At 48.7% G+C, this 24,533-nt stretch overlaps 1 protein-coding gene and 1 pseudogene across 1 annotated transcript in view; both read left to right on the forward strand.

Annotated features, from left to right (window-relative positions):
- The window catches only part of PITPNA (phosphatidylinositol transfer protein alpha), a 35,667-nt gene that overhangs the window by 4,574 nt on the left and 6,560 nt on the right, over nucleotides 1-24,533 (forward strand). Inside the window, exons 3-10 of the mRNA XM_055576970.1 lie at nucleotides 3,920-4,065; nucleotides 7,317-7,408; nucleotides 12,120-12,127; nucleotides 13,216-13,290; nucleotides 14,958-15,041; nucleotides 16,247-16,324; nucleotides 16,484-16,594; nucleotides 17,604-17,726. Of these exons, the coding sequence (XP_055432945.1) occupies nucleotides 3,920-4,065; nucleotides 7,317-7,408; nucleotides 12,120-12,127; nucleotides 13,216-13,290; nucleotides 14,958-15,041; nucleotides 16,247-16,324; nucleotides 16,484-16,594; nucleotides 17,604-17,726 (717 nt within the window). The remainder of the gene's footprint in view (nucleotides 1-3,919; nucleotides 4,066-7,316; nucleotides 7,409-12,119; nucleotides 12,128-13,215; nucleotides 13,291-14,957; nucleotides 15,042-16,246; nucleotides 16,325-16,483; nucleotides 16,595-17,603; nucleotides 17,727-24,533) is intronic.
- LOC129651899 (uncharacterized) lies at nucleotides 9,976-10,076 on the forward strand (annotated as a pseudogene).

The raw sequence follows: 24,533 nt of genomic DNA on the forward strand, positions 1-24,533 counted from the left end.
CCACACTTAGGTGACTGCGAGGAAGGCTGAGGCTAGAACCCTCCTTTTACGGAGGGCAGGGAATGACAAATGGGCTTGGCTTGGCCTCTGTCCTTTTATGGCTCTTGGGCCCGACGTCCCCGTGAATGGCAATCTGGCAGGACTGACCTCACGGAGGTTCATAGGCCGAGCTGACTCAGAGTCGGCCTCCAGAACAGCAGAGCACTGCCCCGGAGCCTCCCTCGTCCAGCCCTTCCTCTGAACTTCTTCACGCTCCTCTCCCAGCTCAGCCTTGTTCTTTGATCCCTTCGGAACCGCCAGAGCCCCCAGCTTCCAGCTGAGCTAAACTTCGGGTGAAGCTGCTCAGCCACGGTGCTGCCCGCAGCCGCTCTTCGCTGCAGTGTCAGCTCCCTTGAGCACTTCCACCTGGTTCCACATATGAAATGGTCCTTTGCAAGATGAGACCGGGCCAACAGAGCCTGCAGCACACTTGAGATCAGAGGGAGGGTGGGCTGCACCTCCGTTGAGAGCTATAGGAACCCTGGGGGAGGGCTCAGGGGTGGACCTCGGACACAACAGGGGAGTTCCGGGAGAGGAGGATACGAGAAATGAGACTTGAGAAGCTGGGCGAGGGGGTGGCTGGGTGGATGCTGTGACCCCTGAGATGTACTGGGGGCCTGGGAATCACGTGCCTGGGCTGATAGCTGTTGGCTTGGTGGGTGGGGGGAGGTCCCTGCTATCCCCTCTCTTTTGGGGTCCTTGTTCTCTTTATGAAAAATAGCAAGTGATGATTTTCCAAACCAGGAGACCAGGCAAGAACGCCCAGCATGTCACTTGCCCTGAAACTCTGCTCTTGGGGGGTCTGCTGTACAGCAAGGTCCCATACCCCAGTGAGGCAGATGTCCCCTGGAAATTCAGGAGCACCTCAGAGTGGCATTTAGGGGTGAAACGGATCTTTTCTTACAGGGAGTTTCTCAACTTTAATGACAAGTGGGAGTGTCTGAGCCAGGTGGCAGATGCAGGAGGGCCGGCACTTGTCCGGGGCAGCTCTGGGCCTATTGCTCATGGTGGGGCTACGAAGGGCGGGAAAGGGGAAGACACCTTGAGAGCGTCTGCAGTTGCTGGTTTTCAGTTTGCAATGGCTTGTTTGTTTGTTTTTGGAGCCTTGAGGAAGTGGTGAGGTGGGGTGAACCAAGCCTGAAAGCAGAAGCTTAGGAAGTAAGCACAGGTCGGGATTCATCTGCAAGCCTGATGATGGTCTACTCGTTCCCAGCCAGAAACCACCAATGAGGAAGCGGTGCTTGGCTTGTGTCGGGTTGAAGCAGGAGCTGCTCTTTGGCTGGCTGAACCTTAGTTCCAGAAGATCAGAAAATCTTGGGTGGGGAAGCCCTAAAAGAAATAAGTAATGACCAGCCTTCCCAGAGTCTTTATCGATAACCTGTCCTGACTGGAAACAGCCCAGTGTCACGTGGCAGTTGGATTCACTTCCCAATTGGAGGCCCTTGAAGCTTTATCATTTGGGAAGGGGAAAAGAAGAGATGGCTTGAGTCAATGTTTGGGGTGAAATCGGGTGTGGCTGGCCAGAGCCTTTGGCCTAACTGGGCAGGGTTTCTAGACGCTCCGCAGCAGAGCCAGAGAGCCCTGGTCCTTTAACATGCTATGTCCGCCAACGGTTTCTTACTCAGTCCCGCCCCACTTTTCCCCCTCCTGTGGATAGGGCTGTTTTACTTCTCCTTTCCAGAGATGCACGGCACCAGGCCCCTTTGGTACCTGGCTTGGCAGGGCCATGGGGGTGGGAGCAACAGCTGCGCTGTTTTTCATGACATGTTTCAGGCCCACCCACCGCATCTTCCCGGGCTCCCACTTCCAGATTGCCAGTGTGGTGGGGCCTCTGTTTTCCTTAGTTCTTGGGAGCAAAGGAGCAACTCTCCAGGGCAGGGAGCACTGTTCTGGGCCAGAGGAGGCTGCAGTCCTGGTCTCCCCAAGGCTCTTTATCTGATTTAATGTTCTGACCCCGAGCCCCCACCTCTATGCCATCAGAGTCTGGCTGCTTTCTGTTTTTGCAGGGTGCGGAGCCCCGGTGCCAAAGGGAACCCTCTGATATGAAAAGTGTCCCTCGCTGGTGGCTTGTGGAGGCCAGTCTTGCTCACCCCTTTGGATTAACAAAACCGCCTTCACATGTCTCACTGGGATTAAAGGATCAGAATATCAAGAGAGATTAAAAGGGAAAGATGCCAGCCCAGCACACTGATCCTCTTAGAGCCTGCCCTCTGATTCCTGCAGCTGAAGAGGAACCAAACGAAGGGGATTAGTCAATGCGCGGGCCCCTCCCCAGGCAGCACCACCAGCCAGCAACCCAGTCCCCTCCACCGGCCCTTTCCCCAGCCTGCCCTTCAGGATTGCTGAGTCAGTGGTTGGATGTTCTCATGACTCTGAAACAGACTCACTGCTGCTGCTTAGGATCTCTGGCTAAGCCAAACCCTGACCCACTTGCTAGGGGTTTTCATGGACGCCTCTGTTAGGGGTTGGACTTGGAAAGGCACCGGGACAGCTTGGGGCTCCCTGGGGGCATTGAGGCAGCCCCAATGTTAACTCTGGAGTAGCAAGGTCAAGGTGACTGGCTCTCACCCGGACGTGCCTCTTCACGGGATCAACTGAGCCTTGCTGGTTTGCTTGGGTCTTTCCTTGGTACCTTGTACTGTGTCTTTGCTTTGGAAGGTGGGTTCTTCCAGCCTCGCGGTGAACAGTGAGTCCTGGCGTGCTGCTTCACCTCGCAGGTTTTGCCCAGAAACGTCCCTGCGGAGCTCGGGAGGCTGCCAGCTAGAGCGGCCTTCCAAGGCTGAGGCGGAGCGGGGGAAGCCGCACTGCTCCTCGCTGCTGCACGCAGTAGCTCCCGCGGCGGCTGCCCAGAGACACAGCTTTTCTGCTTTAATCTCAAGGAGAGAAAGACCTTTGTAATCAAGTACCTTTTTCTCTTTTCCTCGTACTCCCTAAAACTGTTGTGGCTCGTGGCATTGGCCATGACAAGGAAGAGGCATCCCTTGGTATAGGTGTAACTTCCTGCTTTAACAGCTGCTGTTTGTTCTCTTCTAACCTTGTTTTCCCCTCTAAACAGAAGGACCAGGCCTGGGCACTGCCCGGGTCATTGGCCGTATACCGTGTTGTCTTGAGGGGATCAGAGGAGGCCAGCAATCTTGACTGGTGACTTGATAGGGTGGCATGTGACCCAAATAAAGGAAAACTAGGCTTTGGCCACCTAGTAAGTGCCAACCTAGAGGGTGCATCTGGCCAGCACTATGGGATAGGAATCTGTGCTGTGGAATATGAGAAGCAGGGCACTTGCTTCAGCCCCACAAGGAATCAGGAAAGCATCAGGAGATTTGGTTGCCTGCAAGACTTCTCCCTGAGGTGCTGGCAGGGGAGGAGGGGCCCAGTGCTGGAGCGGAAGCAAAAAGTTGAGCCCATGTGATAGCGGGGGTTGTGGGTTTCACGGAGCATTGGCTGCGTTTGTTTACAGAAAGTCACGTCTGTTAAGGGGGATGGGATAAAGAGACTTCTAGCAACCAGCCCGATCTTGTTTGGGGATCTGGGATCAGAGTTAGGGACAGAGCAAAAACTACCTTGGATTCTATAACCTATTTTCTGGATAGTGGTGTAAAATAAAGTATATTCACCTGCTTCCTTAAACCTTCCTTGAAGCAGGATGTGAAAAAGGGAAGGACGAAATTAGACACCTCTGACAGCTAAAGAAGGGCCACAGAGCAGCGTTGTCAGTGGCTCTGGGGGAGATTTGGGCCAGGCCGCGTTAGGAACTATGGATGAGCCCCCGGATTCAGGGATCCCAGAGCCATCTCAGTGGACAGCTCCCGGCAACAGGACTGTGTGCAGCCCTCAAGAAGATTCTGGGTTGGCAGTAACTCCCCTCTCTGTGTTCCTTCAGTATCAAGTAGGGCAGCTGTATTCTGTGGCTGAGGCCAGCAAAAATGAAACGGGTGGTGGCGAAGGCGTGGAGGTCCTGGTGAACGAGCCCTATGAGAAGGACGGCGAGAAAGGCCAATACACGCACAAGATCTACCACTTACAGAGGTGGGTGCAGGTGCCTGCAGCAGAGCCGGGGGGGCGGGGGGGGGCCTGCTGTCAGAGCGCAGACGCGGCCCATTGCGGGTGTTTCTAGTGTTGGCCGGTTACTCAAGTTGCTTCACCTGTGACAGTGGATAGAGGTGGTTCTTCTTTGCTCTTTTAAGGGCTGTTCTGTTTGTTTTTAAAGTATTACTTGCCCCACCAGGCTCCTAGTCCCCAGAAGGGAGAGTGCTTATCTTCTTGTGGGCCCTTCATTGTCTGTGAGCACAAAGAGTGTGTGTGTGTGTGTGTGTAAGTGGGTGTTCATTTCCTTTATTGTTACGTTATCTGACAGAGATGGGATCTCTGCTTTCTTTTCTTATCATGGCTGTTTCACTGTAGCATATTTGGCCTCTTTTAAGGCACATGCAGTCTATGAACAGACGTGCTGGCAGGGGTTTTGCCAGTCTTGAAATAAATTTACCGTTATTTCCACATGTTCACAGGCAGTCCTCCACTAAAACTCCTTCTGCACAGATCCTGTGATATGTTTAGTGTGTGTAAATCTATAATAAATTGTGCCTAAAAGTAGAATTGTGGCTTCAGATAGTATTTTAAATTCTGATGTTATGAAATCGGGTCCTGGAGAAATTTTGGTACCTCTCTTTACCTTAAAGCTATTAAGGATTTAAAAGTATTGCACAAACTGATTTGGGTACCAGAATCCGTTGCAAATCACACAATTGCTGAATCCCTAACCAAGACAGTAATATTTCAGTAAACTGTAAACTGGCCCAAAAGAACATTGAAAGTCATAGTAAACTTGGACCAGCTCAAGTGGATGTTGAATCAAGCTTGTTTTAGAAACAACCCACTGCTGGAAAAAATAAGCCTTCAATTTCTTTTTACAATTGTGGTAAGATGTACACAACACAAAATTCACTGTTTTTACCATTTTTAAGTTACGTGGCATTAAGTACGTTCGCATTGCTGTGCAACATAGACCTGAACCTTAATCTCTAGTCAATTCAACTGAACAAAGCAGTTCCATTTTCATTTGGTAAAATTGCTAATTGAAGTCTGCTCTAGGGATGTAGAAGCGCCAGCCCGGGGGATGGTCCACAGTTCTGTGAGTGCCAGAGCGTGGAGAGCAACGCTGAAGTGGGGGAAGAAATCTCACCACCATCCCACTTCCTCGCCATTGTGCTCTTTTCCCTCTACGCCTCCCCTTCGACCTTTGAGCTGACTGCCTTCGACCTTTGAGCTGACTGCCTACCCATTCTTTCTGAGCCATTGATGAGAGTCAGGCTCAGGACAAACCTTCCTTGTAGTGCGTTTGTATTGGGTTGGCCAAAAAGTTCATTTGGGATTTTCCATAAGATGCTGCAGAAAAACCCAACAAACTTTTTGGCCAGCCCAACATTTTTTAATGAGAACTTTGAAAAGAGATAGTGAGGCTGGTAGCAGGGGCCATTTGGTTCCTCGAGACGCAGTCGAGGAAGGTCTACATGTAGAAGGTAGGCCCTGTCTCACCCTCTTCCTTATGGAGAGGGTAGAAGCTTTGAACCTGCCTACCACTAGTCTTTTTATTGGCTAGGCCATGCAGCTTGTGGAGAGTTAGTCCCCCAACCAGGGATTGAACCCTGGGTCCACAGCAATGAAAGCCCACGTCCTAACCACTTCACCACCAGGGAATTCCACCCCCACCACTGCTGTTAACCGCAAGACACCCAACTGCTATTAAAAGAAAACTAAAACCAAAGCAACAGTGCTGTGTGCCATGGCCACCTCTCCTCATGAGGACCAAAGCCCTCCTGTCAGCTGTTAGTCAAAAACCACGGGTTCACCACACCCTCTACCTTCTTCATCATATCACATCACGTCCTTTTGGGTCCATGTCCTTGGTTATGTCCAGCATTTCTCTTTCCTTCCAGTCTCTTGTCTGGATTATTTGCCACTTCTCCGCACAGCTCCTAGTATTCTGTCCAGATCTGTTGCTCCCCAGCTTTAGAGCTATAGATGGCCCTTTGCCCCGGGACAAAGTCCATCCTCTGTGGTGTACATGCAGGATCTTCTGTGACTCAGCCTCTGCTAGTTCTCCTGTGTTCCCCACCTCATGCCTGATGCCAGTTGCTCTGAACTTCTCTCTCTTCCCCCCAGCTTTTCCCATCCCACCCCCGTCCTCTTGTCTAGCTCAGCCCTACCCACTCGCGACTCTGTGTTTTCACATAAACCTCCCTCTCCCTGGGGAACCTCCCCATTCATGTGTCCTCACAGTGCTCTGCCTGATTAGTTCCACTCTGCACTAGAACAGAAGCTCCCTGAGGACAGGGGCCACGGCTGTGTGATGTGTGCGTGTGTCCGGTGCCTGGCACACACAGACGCCTGAATGAGTATGGCTGTGAGTGAGTGGGTCTCAGGGGGCTGCTCTCTGTGTTCGAAGTTTGCTCTCTCCTGGGGGTAGCTCATCTTTCTTAGGCCTCAGGCACCAAAACTGATGAGGTTATTGGCACCTGCTAAACTGCATAGATTACCAGTTAAAAACTAAAGTAGAGGAGGATTTCCCTGGTGGACCAGTGACTAAAACTCCACACTCCCAGTGCAGGGGGCCCAGGTTCAGTCCCTGGCCAGGAAACTAGATCCCACGTGCCACAACTAAGACTCAATGCAGCCAAATAAATAACTATTTTTAAAAAACTAATAACACTAAGGCAGAGGAATATACATACCTTAAAAAAAATAAAAAGTGCTCATACTTTATATACCTGCTATTCTGTAACTTGAGATAAGAAATTATTTTGTCCTGAAAGGCAGATGGCCCTGGGGCCCTCCTGGCCACTAGAACTGACCCCACCATATCAGATCATCTTGGATCCCCTATTCCAAGTCGGTCAGCCTCATTCTGGTCCAGTCTCAGAGACGTCTCATCCTCGCAGGGTGTAGTGTCCAGTGCCCTGGGCCCAGTGAGCTCTGGAAGGGTGTGTAACGATAGCGTGGGGACTGATGAGCCACGGCAGGTAGCCCAGGGCCTCATCCGCTGTGCTCTTCCTGCCAGGTCATGGGGCAGGTTGCAGATGCATGTTAGTAGCCGGCTGGGGTGTCGGTCTCTGACTGCTGGCTCTTCGTATGCAACCAGAGTAACCTGCTGGTCTCGTGAGAACTAGAGTGTCAACTCCCCAGTGAAGAGACTGGAACTGTGCCCTGGAGGGTGTGCCACAGAAGCCCACTGTCTTTAACTCTCTCCCCCGTTTCTCTTCATAACCCTTTTCTCACTACAGCAAAGTGCCCACGTTTGTTCGAATGCTGGCCCCAGAGGGAGCCCTGAATATACATGAAAAAGCATGGAATGCCTACCCTTACTGCAGAACCGGTGAGTACAGCCCCTCCGTGGATAGAGGGTGTTGTTAAGTAGGCCCTGGCTGGCAGTGAGTTGGGGTTTGTCTCCCGCCTTCATTTTCCAGATTAGGCCAGTGGAAGGATGAGCTTGGGGTCATTCTTCAGGCTGGTGGTGAGTGGCAGTGTTGCCTAGTGCGATTTGGCAGCCAGCTGGGTGGGAACCACCAAGTAGCCCCGGCCCAGGATGGACAGAACCAGTCCCTCCTATTTGGGGATGGTATGATAATTTTGATTTTTTTTACTCATTACAAAAGTAATGTCCTCTGGGTAAGTTTTGGAGAATACATACAAACAGAAGAAAGTAATCACCCATGATCCTTCCATTTTCTAGTTGCTGTTAACATTTTAGTGTCTTTCTTTCTAATCTTTTTTTAAAATGCTTTTATATATGTGTGTGTGTGTGTGTGCGCGCGCGCACACGCATGCGTGTGCGTGTAAAGCCTCCAGACGTGTTTTCCAGACAAATTTTGGGTCAAATTTTACTTATTATTAACTTGCCCGTTTTTACTCAGTAGATGGAAAACCTATTTTCTGTCACTATCTATAGTCTATTTTTAAAAATTGGTTAATGGTTGCACAGAATTCCATTGTTTGAACGTGCTAGGGTCTTTTTACACCCCTCCCTGACTGTTAGATGCTGAAATTTCCAGTCTTAATGATCTATATATTCACGTTTGGCTTGAAAAGCAGCAGTGAGGTTCAGGGACTCTTGAGAGAGGCCGTCCAGGACGTCGCTGGCTGTCCGGCGGTTAGCGCTGCGTGCTGCCACTGCAGGGGTCATGGGCTCAATCCCTGGTCGTAGGAAGTAAGATCCTGCATGCCATGTGGCCAAAAGATTCTTTTTTTAAAAAAAGAGAGGGGCAGTCATAGGAAAGAGCCTGTTAGGGTTACCTTCTTGCCCGGGTGAAAGACCAGGCTTATACACCAGAAAACGTAGCAAGGAAAACCCTGATATTATTGGAGACGTGTTGAAATAAGCCCAATGTGTGATGACAAAGGATTCAGAAACAGCTATCCCCCAAGTATGTTACGTAACACCTGCCATCCGCACACCAGATTTGAGGAGGGGAGGCCCAGCAAGAGGGAGATCACTGGTAAGAGCCATGAGTCAGCGCCTTCCACTCGACCAGCATGTTCTGTAGTTGAAGGAGGGAGTGGGAATGGAAGGCTTCTCTTAATCTTCACTAGTCTCGTCTCTGGGTTTTCTATTCTAGACATTCTGGGATTCCCTTTTCAAAATTTCCAAGTCTTGAGGGTTGTTTTGAAGCAGACCTCTTGGACAGCCCAGGCTGTTGCTGATGCATGTCCTCGGTGGGGGTTCCCTCCAGGTCCCTGGAACTTGACTGTGAGTTACGAGGATTTCCCTCCAGCCAGTCTGCATTTGTTGGTGAAGACAGTCTGGCTGTGGGGTCCTCCTGCCAGCCTCTGCTTACATGTACTATGGCACTTACCTGTCTCATTTGTGGGGACCCAGCACTCCCTAGATTGTATCTGATGAGGAAAATTGTGTGGTCCTCATCCTGTTCAGGGAATGACTGACGTCTAGAAACAGGGTCATTGCTCTCTGGTCCTTGTTCACTCGAGAACCTTGTATCAGGAGATGCTCAGTCATTGGTGGGGCCTGGCATGTGTAATGCCTAGAGTTTTATTGCTATAGCTGAAAACGCAAACATTGCTGTTCCCTAAGCATCAGACAGGAAGCTATTCAATTCTTGGAAAAGGGGCACACGCACACTTTCCTAAAAGACACACAGTGTGCGCCGTGGCTGGGTGCGGCTGGTCTGGGGCCAAGGGTGAGTTTTCCTGACGTCTCAGAGAGCTGCACTGAGCATGCATCATAAGAACCTTAGCCAACTTGGCATAAAGGAGGCAAGCGGGTAGTGTGGACTGCTGCATGCCCGGGGCGGGGTTCTGGGTTCACAGCTTGTGCCCACTGAGCCGCTGCTGCCCTCTGTGTAGTTCTGGGGAGAGTGAGCTACAGCTGACGGGCATTTTTCTAGACGCCTTATGCTCATTAGCATCTTGTTCTGATCCGTGGCCAAAAGAAGAAAACCAATTTCTAAATACCCCACGGAGAGGAGAGGCAGGGAGTGAGGGAGGGGAGGTTGGCTTCTTCAGTGGGTGCTGACTTTACATTCAGGACCCACCATCATGCAGTTTGAGTGTTTGAATCTTAGATCTGTTCAGTTAGACATGGGTCTTTTAAAAGAGCTCTGAACAAGGAAGGCTGTGTCCAGTTCCCGCTGGGGACTGGTGGGAGAAAGATTATTAGTTCAGAACTCTTAGGCTGGCCTAAGCAGATCAGAGTTTGAAGTGAGAGGGATAATGGGGCGTGGAGCGAAATTCCACATGCCTTTTGGAAGGTTCTGACCTTGTTCTGAGTAGAAGGAAGATGGATTTGCAATATTCTACTCGTTCTCAGCTCTTTCTGTCCTCTTAACCTTCTCTCTCTCTATTTCTTATCCCCCGATGCTCATGAGTTGGGACATGAGCAGAGGGTAAGATGGGCCTGGGCCTGTGAATGATAGCAGGAAGAGACACTTGCTTTTAACAGCACATAGACTAAAACTTGAATGAGTCTGAGTTTAGCATGGCCCCTGTGCAAGGATGACACACAAATTCATGAAGCACACCATGAAAAAAGGAAAGAAAGTAGGAAGAGGGAAATAAATGTTTCTCCTCCTGCCTCTCCCTCTAACCTTAACCCTGTCTGAATCAATCTCAATAAAGACATAGTTTGGGGAGGATTTCTGTTTTTTTGTTTGTTTGTTTGCTACACCACACAGCATGTGGGATCTTAGTTCCCTGTCTTGGGGTTGAACCTACGCCCCTTGCCTTGGAAGCATGGGAAGGACCTTACTGGTCTCATTGGAGAGCCCTGTTTTCCAACTGCAGAGAGTTTCCCGAGGCTCTTCCAGACTACCTAGGGTTGCAGTTTGAAGAAAAGAGAACTGTCTGAGTGCAGAGGTGTTTGGAAGCAGGGAGGCGGGAAAAGATTAGGGAGGATTGTCTGTTTACCCATGTTAGCATGAAAGGCCATTAAAGGGGGGGTCATCACCCTTGTACATTCAGAATTTGTCAGAACTGAGTGGATCTGCTTCTCAGGATCCTAGAAAGAGCTGATATCCAAAGGTATCCCCCACCCCTGCCCTCCCCGAAATGCCAAAATATTAAGTTATACTGAAATACAGAATGACTAATGAAACCAGATATTCCTGTTTGCCAAGTAGGACTTTCTTCCCTTGTGGGCTCATCTACTCGGGAAACCAAATTCTAGCGTGTAGTGGAGAACATCATCCACTTGCTTAAGTGATCAGACCCTTGTGTCTGTCGATGAGCACATTCCATCCCGGCAGAGGCCAAACTAGGAGAAGGCTGCTCGGGGAGCATAGACTCAGAATCAGGTGGTTTGTTGGAGAACCCTGGTGATGCGTGTCATCAGACCAGGCCAACCTGACACTCAGGGTGGGGCTGCTAGACAGGCCTCGTACAGCGCCAGAGAACTGCTGCCAAGCTGGTCTCTTTGGACTCACCCTTGATGGATATTACACCCATCATTTCCTTTTTTTTAAACGAATAACAGGGCAGTTATTTCAATAAGCCTTTTCGTTATCATCTTGATCTGTTGCTTTCTTCCAAGTAACTTCTGTTGGATTCAGGGAGGTTACTGAGATCATCTCTTGGGTTGTTTCTCTTTCTCTCCTTTCTTTTTAAAACATTTTCCCTTTATTGATTTTACTGGAGTGTAGCTGATTTACAGTGTTGTGTTAGTTTCAGGTGTATGTACAGCATAATGATTCTGTTACACATCTACGGACACTCTTTCTTCTGATTCTTCTCCCATGTGTTATTACAGAATATTGAGTAGCATTCCCTGTGCTATACACTAGGTCCTTGTCAGTTATTCTTGGGTTGTTTCCATAGGAGGTGGATCTTATCCCTTATATTTCAACTTGTCCTCATCTCAGTCTCAGAGGTAACCTTAGTTTCAGTTTTGGAGTCAGGGAGCTTGACTGTTAGCCCCACGTGCCGTCAGAGGGGGCAGTTGTGGCATCCATCCGAAATTGCACCAACTCCTAAATTCAGAGAGTACAGAATGACCTGGGCTGTGGTCAGGAGGAGAGCTAGTCCATTCCCCAGTGACATTAGAGCTGCCGTCATTTTCTCTGATAAATAATTGAACGGTGCTTTCCGAGGGGGTCTCATTACAATGAGCAGGAGTGTGGCGGGTGAGAGGTTTGGTTACCGTGACAGGAAGGATGCAGAGGGCAGATAGACAGTGCCTGGCCTATGGCGCCCTGCCCTGTGCCCCTGGAAGCAGGGGCCGGGCGGGAGGAGGGGGACACCAGGGGATGGTCTGACAGCAGAGCCGTGGGGCTCAGTGCTTCAGCTCATCAGGGCTGCTCCCTGTCCTTGCCCAGCTGGGAATCGTCCCGAGGAGCCAGTGGTGGCATCCCTTTAATGAAATCCCATATTCAGCCTTCGGGGACTTGTGTATGAGTAAAACTCGGAGGTTGGTGCATTTGAGGTCCCAAATGCACTTGCTGGGACTTGGAGGGTGACCATGGCGTAAGCCCCAGGGAGTAAAAGTCTTTGCTTCCACGGTCCCAGGGTGAGGGGTGGATATTTTATTCATCTTCATTAATCTTTTTCTCTCTTCTTTCCATGTCCTTGCTGTGGAGCAGTTATCACAGTAAGTATTTTCAGGGGCGTTGGGACTGTAGATGATTTATAAGGAAAGGAGAAAGAAAAATGGAGCTGCCCTGGGGCCTTCTGGATATTCCTGTCTTTGCCCTGGCTGTCGTTTGGGGCTTTTGAGGCCTCATCCTTTCCGTCCTGATGAGGAACTTGTTAATTGGCAGCGTCCCCTCCTGCTTGAAGCTGCATTGGCAGGTGGCTTGTAGGTGCTGCGGTAGTCCGTAGTCAGGCCTCTGGCGTCCTAGCCCCAGGTCTCACTTGTACAGACTGACGCATGGCTCTCCCCTGCCCGCCCCGGGCCTGGCCTCCTCAAGGCTGTACAGAAAACTCCAGTGCCGCTGACCCGATCAGGGCGTTCCCATTTGGGCATCTGTTGACCCCAGTGAGCACTAGGCAGGATTGTGGCATCAGCCTGGTCTTCTCCTTGCCCGGCCCCTCTGTCAGCGCCCCCTCTGTCCTCCCTGCAGCATCCTCATCCAGGTAAACACAGGAAGTTTTGGGGAATCTGATTCCCACTGAGGAGTTAGGGGGTTAACATGTTCCTCCTTTAAGTAGTTCCAGTTTTTAAAACCACTAAGGGAAGAAGGTGGTAATTAGTATGAAGGCTTAAAAGGCCAAGAACTTCAGCCTCAGCTAAAGGCTGGCTAGTGGCGGGGGAAGGGGGCAACACGCTTGGATGGCTCGGGAGTCTCCCTGTGCTCTTCCCACGCTGCCAGTCAGCCTGTACACCCTGCACACGAGGAGAATGGCAGAGATACAAGGATTAAGTACATGAATTTTGAAGTCAGACAAAACTGAGTTTGAGGCCCAGGCCTGTGGTTATCTCTGTGGCCTTGGGAAGTCCCCTCTGAAGTTCACTTTCCTCAACTGTGAGGTGGGGGTCCTGTTGCCACAGCCCTCACAGGCTGGGGTGAGGACTGAGTGAGGTGCCGTGCGCCTGGCGTACTGTGGGCCCCCGGTACAGCGGGCTGTCGCTACCAGGCAGAGGCTGGGCGCTCCTGCCTGCCCAGAGCAGGTGGTGAGGGGCGGTTACTCTGCAGCTTCAAGCCAAGTGACTGCAAGGTGTCCTTTCCCCTCCTGCAGAATGAGTACATGAAAGAAGATTTCCTGATTAAAATTGAAACCTGGCATAAACCTGATCTTGGGACCCTGGAGAACGTAAGTAGCACTTCCCAAGCCCCCCGAGGCCTTCCAGGCCTCAGGACAGGGTACTGAGACTCCATCCCTGCCAAGGGCTGTTCACCGTGGTCCCCTTTTTCTTGGCCAGGAAGCTCGCAGCCTGTGCCTAGGTCTGTCCTACCAGCATGAGATTGCTCTGTCTCTAATCTTAGAAGTATGATCTCCAAGATGCTTTCAAGGACCTTCTGCTAGTGCTGGGATTGGTCTAAAATACAACTCCTGGCACAGAAGACCTGAAGTTTTATAACATCAAAATGAGCGAATCCCCTGACCACCCAGTGGCTAGCACTCGGCACTTTCACTGCCTGGGCCTGGGTTCAGTCCCTGCTCAGGGAACTAAGATCCCAGAGCCACGTGTGCCATGCGCCCCCACACCCCTGAGAAAAGCCCATCAAAATTACAGCCTCTGTAGAGCACAGTTTGCCAGTAACTCCTCAGGTTTAAAATATACATGTCCCTTAACTCCAGCAGCCACACCTAGGAGTTGATACTATAGTTATGTTTTCGTGTGTGTGGAATCACTTAATATACAGGGCGAGTCATTGCTGCATTGTCGGTGTTGGTTTAGTCACTACATCACGTCCGACTCTTTGCGAGTCCACAGACTGCAGCCTGCCAGGCTCCGCTGGTCATGGGGTATCCCAGGCAAGAATCCTGGAGTGGGTTGCCATATCCTCCTCCAGGGACTCTTCCCAACCCAGGGATCAAACTGAAGTCTCCTGCACTGGCAGGGGGATTCTTTATGACTGAGCCATTCTTGGTGTAGCCAAAGGTTAAAAACAACATAAGAGCCCACCAGTGGGATCCTGTTAAAGAAAGCATTGTGCAACCATGTAGCCGTTTATTATGCAGCCATTAGAAAGAGCCAGGAGGGAACAGTCTTTAAAAGATATTGTTCAGTGGGGAAAAAAAGGATGTAAAATATGTGCTACCTTCTGTATTAAAAGAAAATCTCTGCAGTGCTGGTACCTGGGAGCTGACTGAGAGACATGCAAGAGAAAGAGTTACTTTTTATCATATCCTTTTGTACGTTTGAACTTGTATCAGAATTTTGTAACTCATACCACCTCTTTGAGTTAGTTAATTTTTATCTTTTTTTTAAGATCTTTTACTTTTTTTTAAATGTGGACCATTTTTAAAGTCTTTCTTGAATTTGTTACAGTATTGCTTCTGTTGTTTTTTATGTTCTGGCTTTTTGGCCATAAGGTATGAGGGATATTAGCTCCCCGGATTGCAAGGCAAAGTCTTAACCACTGGCCCACAGGGAAGTTCCAAGTTAGTTATTAATAATTTTTAAGAGCATCAAAATAAGCAGTATATGGCTAAGCAGGCAGGATCCTCACAAGAGGAATATGCAGTCTTTACAAAGGGGGAACACACGGAAATAAAGAAGGTGCTAGGGGAGCCTGGAGAGTGTCTTGGGCTGCTGCAGTCATATTTAGCTTGAAAAATCAGAGCATTAGTTCTCAAATGTATGTCCACTTAAAATTCATTCACCCTCCCACTCCTTTGGATAGTTTTGTATGTACTGCTAGGAATCTCATGACTATGGCTATGGGAACAGCTGCTGTTAGATGTCCATTCTGGGTAAAGGGTGTGGTAGCTATTAAACTGTACATAATGAGTGGTCACCCTTGTTCCTGCAGGTGCATAAACTGGAGCCTGAGGCATGGAAACATGTGGAAGTCATATATATAGACATTGCAGATCGAAGCCAAGTACTTAGCAAGGTAGGAAGTATTCAGCTGTATGGGTGGCCTTTGAGATGCAGGAGTCACTTATGTCAGAGAAACCAAGGAATCATACCAACTTGAGTCAAAGGGAAGTTCTCTCTTGAGTATTTTATTTTCTAAATGAGTGTTAAGAATCACCTTATCTTGACTTGGGGATACCACCAAGCAAATAGTGGCCCAGATATACACTCTTGTGCTTCTTGGCTTAATATCCCCACTCCTATCCTCAAAAGATTAGTGGATTTAAAACAAAAACAAAAAAACAAAAACTTTTCATTGAAGTATAACATATATAGCAACGTGAATAGATCCTAAGTGTGCATCTATATACCTCAAACTGAACATCCCCAGATAGTTCTCAGACAGAAACACTAACCGAGAGTATGGCCCTTTGAGTGTTTTGTCAATTCTGGTTGTTTTGTGTGAGTGGAGAGAAGCAGAGGTAGGGAAGGTTTAATAAGTAATCTCCTTCACTTTGGAAGGTGCTTCACCACTGTATGTGTATGCATGTGATTGGATATCTTTGTTATTTTTGATAAGCAGATGCTATAAGGAGTTTGGTTTTTCCCTTGCCCACATTAGTTAATGCAGAGAAACAGCCCAAGAGTAAACTTTTGTTACTGTTAATTAACACACAGCATTGACTGCATTTTAAATCAGTGAAGGGAGATTGACAGCAGTACACAAGAGGATAAAGTCAATACATCGAACATTTCCAGTAGTGATTTTATTAAAACAAGGCAGTTTAAAAACAAAACAGAACAAGCCAGAGAGAGGTGGGACTGGAAGATTTCAGAAATGACTGGCTGGTTGTTCTCAGCTCCAGCTGCTGTTTTAGAATTACCTGTTCTTTAAAATTACCCTGCGTTGCTCAAGGGTCAACTGTATTTTGAAAACACCTTCCCTGGTGCTCTGGATGTTCACTCCAGGTTTCAAATCCCCATCTTAAACAGTGGAAATCCAGGCCTGCTCACACAGTCTGGTAAAACTGAAAACAAGCCCTGGCAGACAAAATCACAGAGAGCTCTCCTCAGAGGCAAATGTAAACAGTTCTATATCTTGTTTACAGACTTTCCCATGTTTTCTTTGCGCCAAAAGCATCAAGAATGGTTTGAACTGTACTGTGGTGGAAAATCTGATCTCTTTCTCTCTCCCTCTCTCTTCCCTACCCACCCCCCTCCCCCACCCCCAACTTCTGACAGGATTACAAGGCAGAAGAGGACCCAGCAAAATTTAAGTCTATCAAAACAGGCCGAGGACCCTTGGGCCCCAATTGGAAGGTGCAATTCACACTCTTACCACCAGGGGGTGCTGGGGCCAGTGTGGTTGGGCCTCCCTCCTGGAGGTGGGGAACTGGGACAGGGCGGGGGGCGCAAAGGGAGAGCCAGAGGTCAGCTCTCTTAGTTATGTGTCTGCCTGTGGGTGTGTTTCTAATACAGCAAGAACTTGTAAATCAGAAAGACTGCCCATACATGTGTGCATACAAACTGGTTACTGTCAAGTTCAAGTGGTGGGGCCTGCAGAACAAAGTGGAAAACTTTATACATAAGGTAAGTGACCAGGGTGGGAGGCCTTCCAGTGTGTTGGTGGGGGGTGTTTTGCCCAAGAGAAGATCATACAACCCATGTGGCTTGTATCCTAGAGTGACCAGCCTCAGGATATAGGTCTGATTTCCCAGACCCCCACTTCCCCTTGCACCAGACTCTTAGAGTTTAATGCTGTTCATCCAGGGGTACCACATGCAAATGGGAAGGAAACTGAGGCAAAAGAAGGAAACAGGAGGGGGCTTGTTATGATTAAATGGCAAATAAAACTCAGGATCTTTGCTTGACATCAAAAGGCAAAAAGTACTATGGACCAAATTCTCCAGTACCCTGAGTTACTGAACTAGACAAATCTAAGGCTTTTTTTTTTTTAACAGAATATCAGACAAAAGTAATAACGTGTAAATGGGAGACCCAGGAAAACTGAGTAACTTGCCCCAGTGGCACCTAAGAAGTTGCTGTAGCCTTCTCTCTGATGTGTGAGAGTCTGGTAAAATTGAGCAACATTTCATAGCTGCTGGCCAGTTTTATTTACTTATTTTTGGCCATGCCACGCAGCACACGTGATCTTAGTTCCCTGACCAGGGATCGAACCCAAGCCCTTGGCAGTTGAAGCACAGAGTCCTGACCACTAGGTTGCCAGGGACTCCCCCTGCTGCTGGCCAGTTTTAACCTGGTCTCGAGGCTCCAGAGACAAGGAGGAAACTTGGCACAGTCATTTTGGGATCTTGGCTCATGGATTGCCTGTCTTGGGCACAGAGCCTTGGGGCAAGCTAGGCACCACCCTCTCCCCGGGGGCTTGTCTGACTTGAGGCCATACCCATCAGAAATGTGGAGGCAAGGGTCATGGACCTGAGGGATTGGAGGACCTATCCAGATCAGCCAGTAGGGTACCTACAATTCCCCCCCCAACCTTCTCAGTACAGTGTGGGTGCTGGCGTGGAGGGCGTGGGCAAGAGGGCTGCCGCAGCGGCCCACACCTTCCGGTTCTAACTTGGGTCCCTCCTTTTTATAGCAAGAGAGGCGTCTGTTTACAAACTTCCACCGGCAGCTGTTCTGTTGGCTGGACAAGTGGGTCGACCTGACGATGGACGACATTCGAAGGATGGAAGACGAGACGAAGAGACAGCTGGATGAGGTACGTGGGAGGCCCGAGGAGACTCCGGGGCTGTCCGCTAGGAGACTGTCGTGCCGGGGCAGCTCACTAAGGGCACCGTCCTGTGGTTCTAGGAACATGTCAGCGTCCACTGTGGGTAAGGTCTAATGCCAGGCGATATGGGAACTACAAGGAAGAAAGCAGCCTGTGCTCTTGAACTTGCAGTCTAGTCGAGGTCTTGGCATATCCAGAGAGACAGATATGGCGGGCTGTGCTGAATGCCAAGTGAGTAATGCAGTTGCCGCAACGGTCCTCCAAAGCCGGGTGGGGAGCCGTGCTGGGCTGCAGAGGCGGAGGTGGCCCCGGGAGGCGGAGGCAGGCTGGGCTGGTCCACGAATAGCACGCACATAACCCACAGAGGACAGTGGCGGAATGCACACCGCAACCCCTTTTTAACAGTGTTAGAGCTATTTTAGAGTTTGGAGCCTTTGCCCCCGCCTTTTTTTTTTTTTCTTTCTGGCTTGGCATGGTTCCCAGAAGGATAGCTATCTGCTGCTCCATGGGAGCCTGAAGACCTAGCACCCCTCTTGCCTCCTTTGAGGAATTTGGGGCTGCTTGCCTGCAAGACTCCCTCTGAGGAGACTGTTAGTAGATAGCACTCAGGCGCCCACCAGTGTGAGGCATCATTTGGAGGGCTTCTCCAGGTCTCGGCCCATCTCCTGTGGTTCTCAAACCCCTGTGAGGGGGTGCCGCTGTTTCCCCACACTCAGGTGAGGAGGTAGAGGCGCTGAGAGTTCAAGGCCGGGCCCAGGGTCACACAGCCTGCAGGTGACACAGTCAAGGGAGGAGGAGCCGTAGCAACTCAGTCACTCGGCCGCTTCTCCTCCCTCTACATGCCATCGGGGTCTCCCTCCTGCCTCTTGGGGCTAAAAATGAGGCAGGAAGCTCTGTTTCATAGGAACTGCCATCCATCTCTCCCTCCTTGCCCTGGGAGGGTTGGCACGGAGCCTGGGTGTCTGCCAGGCAGAGCTTTGCACAGCCGTGCCTGGCTCTCTGGCGGGCCCTCAGGTGAGACGCAGGCCCAGGTCCAAGGTACCCCCCACTACACTGGTGTTCCCGCTGCGCTGTGCTGGTCTTGGTGGAAAGTGGGCCCACGTGTTCTTCCTTGGAGGGGGAGCCTCGTGGGGAATGGATTCTACCCTCCAGGATGACACTTCCGGGCTGACTCACTGGTTGCAGCGGTTTGCTGAGTGAGTTCCTGTTGAAGGCAGATGTTTAAGTTATTCATTCAGCTACAGTTCCAGGGAAGTGGCAGGATTTTGGACACAAGTCCTGCTTCTGCTAAAGATCTTCAGGAAGCGGTAGGTTTTAATGTCCAGAGCTCTGGCGATTCTAACAGTGTAAGAGAGAAGCCTTGAATCTTGTGGTCACCTGAGTCCTGACCAAAAAAAAAAGAAACAAGTTACCAAATGGAGGAACAGGGACAGAGCCTCTGAGGTTTTAGTCTGCAGCGCCAGTTGCCTGTTGCTGCCAAGCAGGCCAGCATACCCCAGGGTCATGGAAACGTTGGCCAACAGCCAACGTTTAAAAACTCTTGGGATCTAAAGAGTATAAGACTCTTGGGGTTGAATTCTGGGCAGGCTGTCCAGGGGATCTGCTGAGCTGCCTCCCTCAGGTCCGCAGCTCGCGGGCACTCGTCCTCAGAGTTCTCCTTCAGTCCCCGGCCCTCGTCTTTGTTTCTCCATTCTGTGCATAATTGTGCCAAAAGTTTGGATGATCTGTATTGTCCAAGATAACTGCAGATGCAGAAATCCCTCCTCGGAACTGGACTTGTTTAAACAGTTGGCGGTGGGAAAGCAAGCAGAGCCACGGGGGCGTGCTCTGGCCCCGTTGGCGGCGTGGAGCCTGGTGCTGACTGCGCTTCCGGCTCACGTGTCGCTCTCCTTTCTTAGTTTTCCTCTTTCTAAAAATGCTTCTATCACAGTTTTATTTTCAGAGGGTTTTTTTTTTTCCATTTTTAAAAAAGCCACTTCACTGAGGTCTGACATACAGAGAGCCGCCCCTGTTGAACGTGCACATCTTGCGGAGTTTGCAGATAAACAGACGGCCGTGAAACTGTTGCCGCAGTCAGTACCGTCAGCCCAGTATTTTCATAGGCTTGAACTCAGGTAGTATCCCACACTTAGGAGGAAGACACTGGCTTCTTCTGCCCTATCCCCAAGGTTGCGGCCCCAGAAGTAGCCCCTTGCAATCCTTTTTTTTTTGAATTTTTTGTGTTGGGGTATACATACATTAGCTCAGTCATGTCGAACTCTGCGACTACATGGACTGTATCCCGCCAGCCTCTCCTGTCTATGGAATTTTCCAGGCAAAAATACTGGAGTAGGTTGCCATTTCCTTCTCTAGTATTGGGGTACAGCCAGTTAATACATACTGTGATAACTTCAGGTGAACAGTGAAGGGACTCAGCCATACATATACATACATATCTGAACCCTGTCCTCTCCTCTGGTTTTCATCTCTTCCGTGGATACTTTGCTGGTTTTCTTAGGAAGTTAGTAAACGCGCCCCTCGTTGTTAGCTTAGTTTGTGTCTGTATCATTAAGTTGTGTCTTTGAGTCTCACGGTGGTGGGTGGTTGGGCTGGTTGCCACCATATCAGTAGCTGAGGCTGGTTCATTCTCATTCATTTTGCTCCCACTCGATAGACACTTTAATCTGAAGATCTCTTCAGTTCTGGAAAATGTTTCTGTGTCCCCTGTTTCATGATTTTCTCCCTTCTGTCCCCTTTGTTCTCTTTCTGGAATTTTCTGTTGTTGTTGTTAGAAGTTGGACATCATGAATTGACCTTCTGATTTTCTTATTTTTTGTCTCCTTTTTTGTATGCTTTCTAGGAGAGGTTTTCTGATGTTAACTTTTGTCTCCTCTATTGAATTTAAGACATTCTTAAGCACTTCTTGTTCTGTTCTTGGCATCAGTTTCCTTTTCTGAAGCATGGGGTTTGGTTCTTGCGTTTGGTTTTGAGGTCTCTCTTCCCCCTGAACATTGTTTCCACTGAGCTCCTCTTCCCGTTGGACTTTGTGTTTCCTCTTAGGGGCTTCCCTCCAATGACGGGGTCCTGGGCTGTCCATTCACAGTGAAGAGTGAAGCTCCAAAAAGTGGATGAAGCTCTCTGAATCAATTGTTGTTATTGTTCAGTCGCTCGGTTGTGTCTAACTCTTTGCGACCCCAAGGACTGCAGCACGCCAGGCCTTCCTGTCCCTCACCATCTCCCAGAGTTCACCCAAGTTCTGAATCAGTGGCTGGGCTTACTGAAGGGTAGTCAGATGGTTCCACTGGGACTTCCCACTTCAGGCTCCTGAGTCTGTTTTTCTCGGGCTGCCCATTTTGCTTCAAGAGGACACCCCAGCCTTTTTTCATGGGGCTGGTCAAGGCCAGCATCTTGGGAGCTGATCTAGGGAAAGGTCCTGGGGGCAGACTGAGAACCAGGGGAGTGAACACCAGGACACGCCAGAGCCATACTCTTCTTTATTTCCACTTGCAAAGAAGTCACCCGTTTCTCACCCCAGCCGCACTCCCTCCACGTAGAGGCGCCTGGTGCTGCTGGTTGCCAAGCTTCTGGAGAACCTGCGGCAGTAGTGGGTCCGCTCCCTCTCAGCTGCCCTCCTCACCCGCAGCTCCTGCTGCTCTGCAGATTAGTCACTGCTCCTCCGTCCTCCTCTCGTCTTCCAGAATGCTGTTTCCATCTCTTACCTGCTGTTGTCTCCTCCTCTGTTCTTGTTGTCTTTGTAGTTTTCCATCTTTCCATCTTTTTTTCTTTCTTTTTTTTAATTCCTTTACTGTCATCATGCTAAGCTTTGGAGGAGAAATAGCAGTAAATGCTTGTACTGCATCCAGCCTGCCATGATTAACTGCAAGTTTGTGATAGAAATTATGACTGTTATTCTTTAAACCAAGGCATAGCAGTCTGGTGTGAGTGGGTTGTTTTGTGAGTTACAAGAGGTCACTATAAGGCCACAGTCACCCCTGCCATAACTCTTGTCCTCTGGGAGGTGAACCCGCCATTCTTGGATGAGGCTCAAGGATTTGAGAAACAAGGGATCAAGAGATTAGGCCTTTGCCCTAAAAACAAAAATGTCAGGAAATGTGTGCCTGTGGGGGAGCAGTGGCTCTCCCTCTCTCCCCTCCCTCCTCTCCTGTCCTGTTCTTAAGAAATGCATAACCTCAAAAGTGGAAGACAGTACCTTAAAGGTCATTTAGTCTAAATATGTGGCCAGTGCTCAAGTCTTCTCTGCCCTTTCCCCTTAGCTTGTGCTTGAGCACCTCCTGTAATGGGGAACTCCGTGTCTTATGAACATGGAAGTCATAAACATATGTATCTATCCATATTTTTTAATTGAAGTATATAGTTGATTTGCAATAAGTTACTTTTCTGTGGCTTACGGGATCTTAGTTCCCTGTCCAGGGATTGAACCCAGGGCCACGGCAATGAGAGTACCAAGTCCTAACCACTGGACTGCCAAGGAATTCCCGCACAGTAACATACTTTATTATTAATAGAAGCTGACATTTATGAGGTCTTCCATGTGCCTGTCACGTGTGGTAAGCTGACATCTGACACGCACTGTCACGACATCCTCTCGGCTACCTGTGCCCTGGGTATTCTTTGCAGAGAAGTTAAGGATACCTTCTAGTTCAGAGAGCAGGTACCTCCTGGACCTTGGTCATTAACTCGAGATAATGAGATAGGGAGAAGAGGACTCATTTTAAAAATTGTAAAAAAAAACAAAAACAAAAACTTGTTTCCCTGTTTACAGGACTCTGTAGAACATTTGCTGAAAAACAGCAAAGAACACATGATGGAAGATCCTGCAGCATTTTCGTCCTCGTCTTCCCCCATGGGTCTTCCTCTCTCTTTGGCTCCTCTGATCCCTCCATTGCCCATCCCTTCTGGACTTTGTACTTTGGGATGGAGCTCAGAGGCTTCGTGGCACTCTTTGCTCTGTGGGCTCACTTGGCGGGCTTGTCTCTGAGCGTCTCTGTAGACAATCTCCCTTTCCATTTGCTTGAGTCTGAATGTGCCTGTCTCTTTCTCATCACTTTAGTATGGATGAAGAGGGCCCTTGCTCCGTCCTTTGGCTTTTTGACTGATGATTCACCATTACTTCTAGATTTTAAGTCTTAAACACTGGACCTATTACCTATCAATTACCTAAACATCCCTGTGCAATGAAGTGCCTGGCATGATACTACATCCCAGAGTTCCCTGTTTGGGATTGTGATAGACAAGGGTCTTCAGATTAAAACATTCAGTGCCTGGTTCTTGTGCTGGGCTGTGGAAGATTGTATCTGAGATTCCCGTAGTGCCTGCAGAGGGCAGAGCGAGTTCTTCTGAGGCCGAGGGATCCCTGTCTTCTGAGGCTGATGCTGTCCTTGGAGTCTTAATTCCCTCCACCCTGCCCAGCAGTGATTGACCCCAGAGCAGACCACCTGAAACATTGACCAGCATCTTGAAATAGGGGAGCAGCTTTATTTTCTTTATAAATATTTAAATTTTTTGATATTAAGGTAATGTATAAGCATTAAACAGTTTTTAGGAAAGTAAAAAAATAGAAAAAAATCACTTGTAGTCTATTTAAAAACAACCACTGTAAACGTTTTAAGAATTCTTAGACACTTGGTTCTGATGGTGCTGCACGAGCCTGGGTGGTCCTCTCACTCTTCTCTAAACCCTGTAACAGCATTCAAACCAGGAGAAAAGTCCCTCCACATGCACGTTTCTCACGTAGCTGCGTCTTGCTCTGTACTCTCTGGCCCGTGTTGGATTTTCCTTCATGTTGTTTGCAGGTTTTCATTGTTTATAAATAATGCCATGATGAGAAATTTCTATGCACTCCATTGTTTGGGTAATTAGGATTATTTACTTAGAATAAATTCCTACAAGTAGAATTAGAGGATTTAACATTCTTGTTACTTATTGCCAGATTTCTCCCCCAAAAGGCTGAACCTGTTTATTGAGTAGGTTTCTAAAGAAGTCCAGTCCCGCATTTGCCTTGTATTTATGTGCTTTCAGAACAGGTTTGTGGTTACTATTCAGTGTCATAAATGATTTTTTTTTACTGGCTTAATTTTTTACTTAATTTTTGTTGGAGTATAATTGCTTCACAGTGTTGTGTTAGTCTCTGCTGTACAGCAGAGTAAATCGGCTGTATGTACATATATCCCCTCTTTTTTAGATTTCCTTCTAGCTTAATTTTTTTACTGAATTTTTTATTTTGAGATGATTGTGAGATTCACATGCAGGGGTAAGAAATAAAACAGAGAGGAGATCTGTTTCTCCCAGTGACTACATCTTACAAAATGATAGTATGATATCACACCCAGGAAATTGACACTGATACTTTTACAAGTTCCTTTAAGTCAAAGGTGTATTTCATACTTACAGGAAAAGCAATTTTCAAAAGATGCAGAAAAATTTTTTAAAAAAGAAGAAGAAGACCAAATAAATAAATAAAAATAAGTAGATGAATTAAAGTCCCTTTCTTCCAGCCCCTGGCCTCATTGCCTAGAGCAAAGCCCTGCTAAAAAGAAATCATCCAGGACCGGAGCTTCTGTTTTTGTGTTCCTCGACTGTATGTGCATAGATAGCCGGTGATGGCTTGATCCGAGGAACACTATAAACATTAGATAAAATCTCTCGTTTTAGGCCCCTGGAAACAGGAAATAAGCATTCTTAGAACATTTCATTGTAAGAATGAAATAATGCATTTTTATTTCGGTGCACCCTCTGTGGGGGGACCTTGTCTTTGAGAGTAAAGGAAGCTATCGTGTTTCCTGATAGGAAGTTGCA

This window comes from Bubalus kerabau, chromosome 4, assembly GCF_029407905.1.
Source record: "Bubalus kerabau isolate K-KA32 ecotype Philippines breed swamp buffalo chromosome 4, PCC_UOA_SB_1v2, whole genome shotgun sequence".
NCBI classification, from domain to species: domain Eukaryota; kingdom Metazoa; phylum Chordata; class Mammalia; order Artiodactyla; family Bovidae; genus Bubalus; species Bubalus kerabau.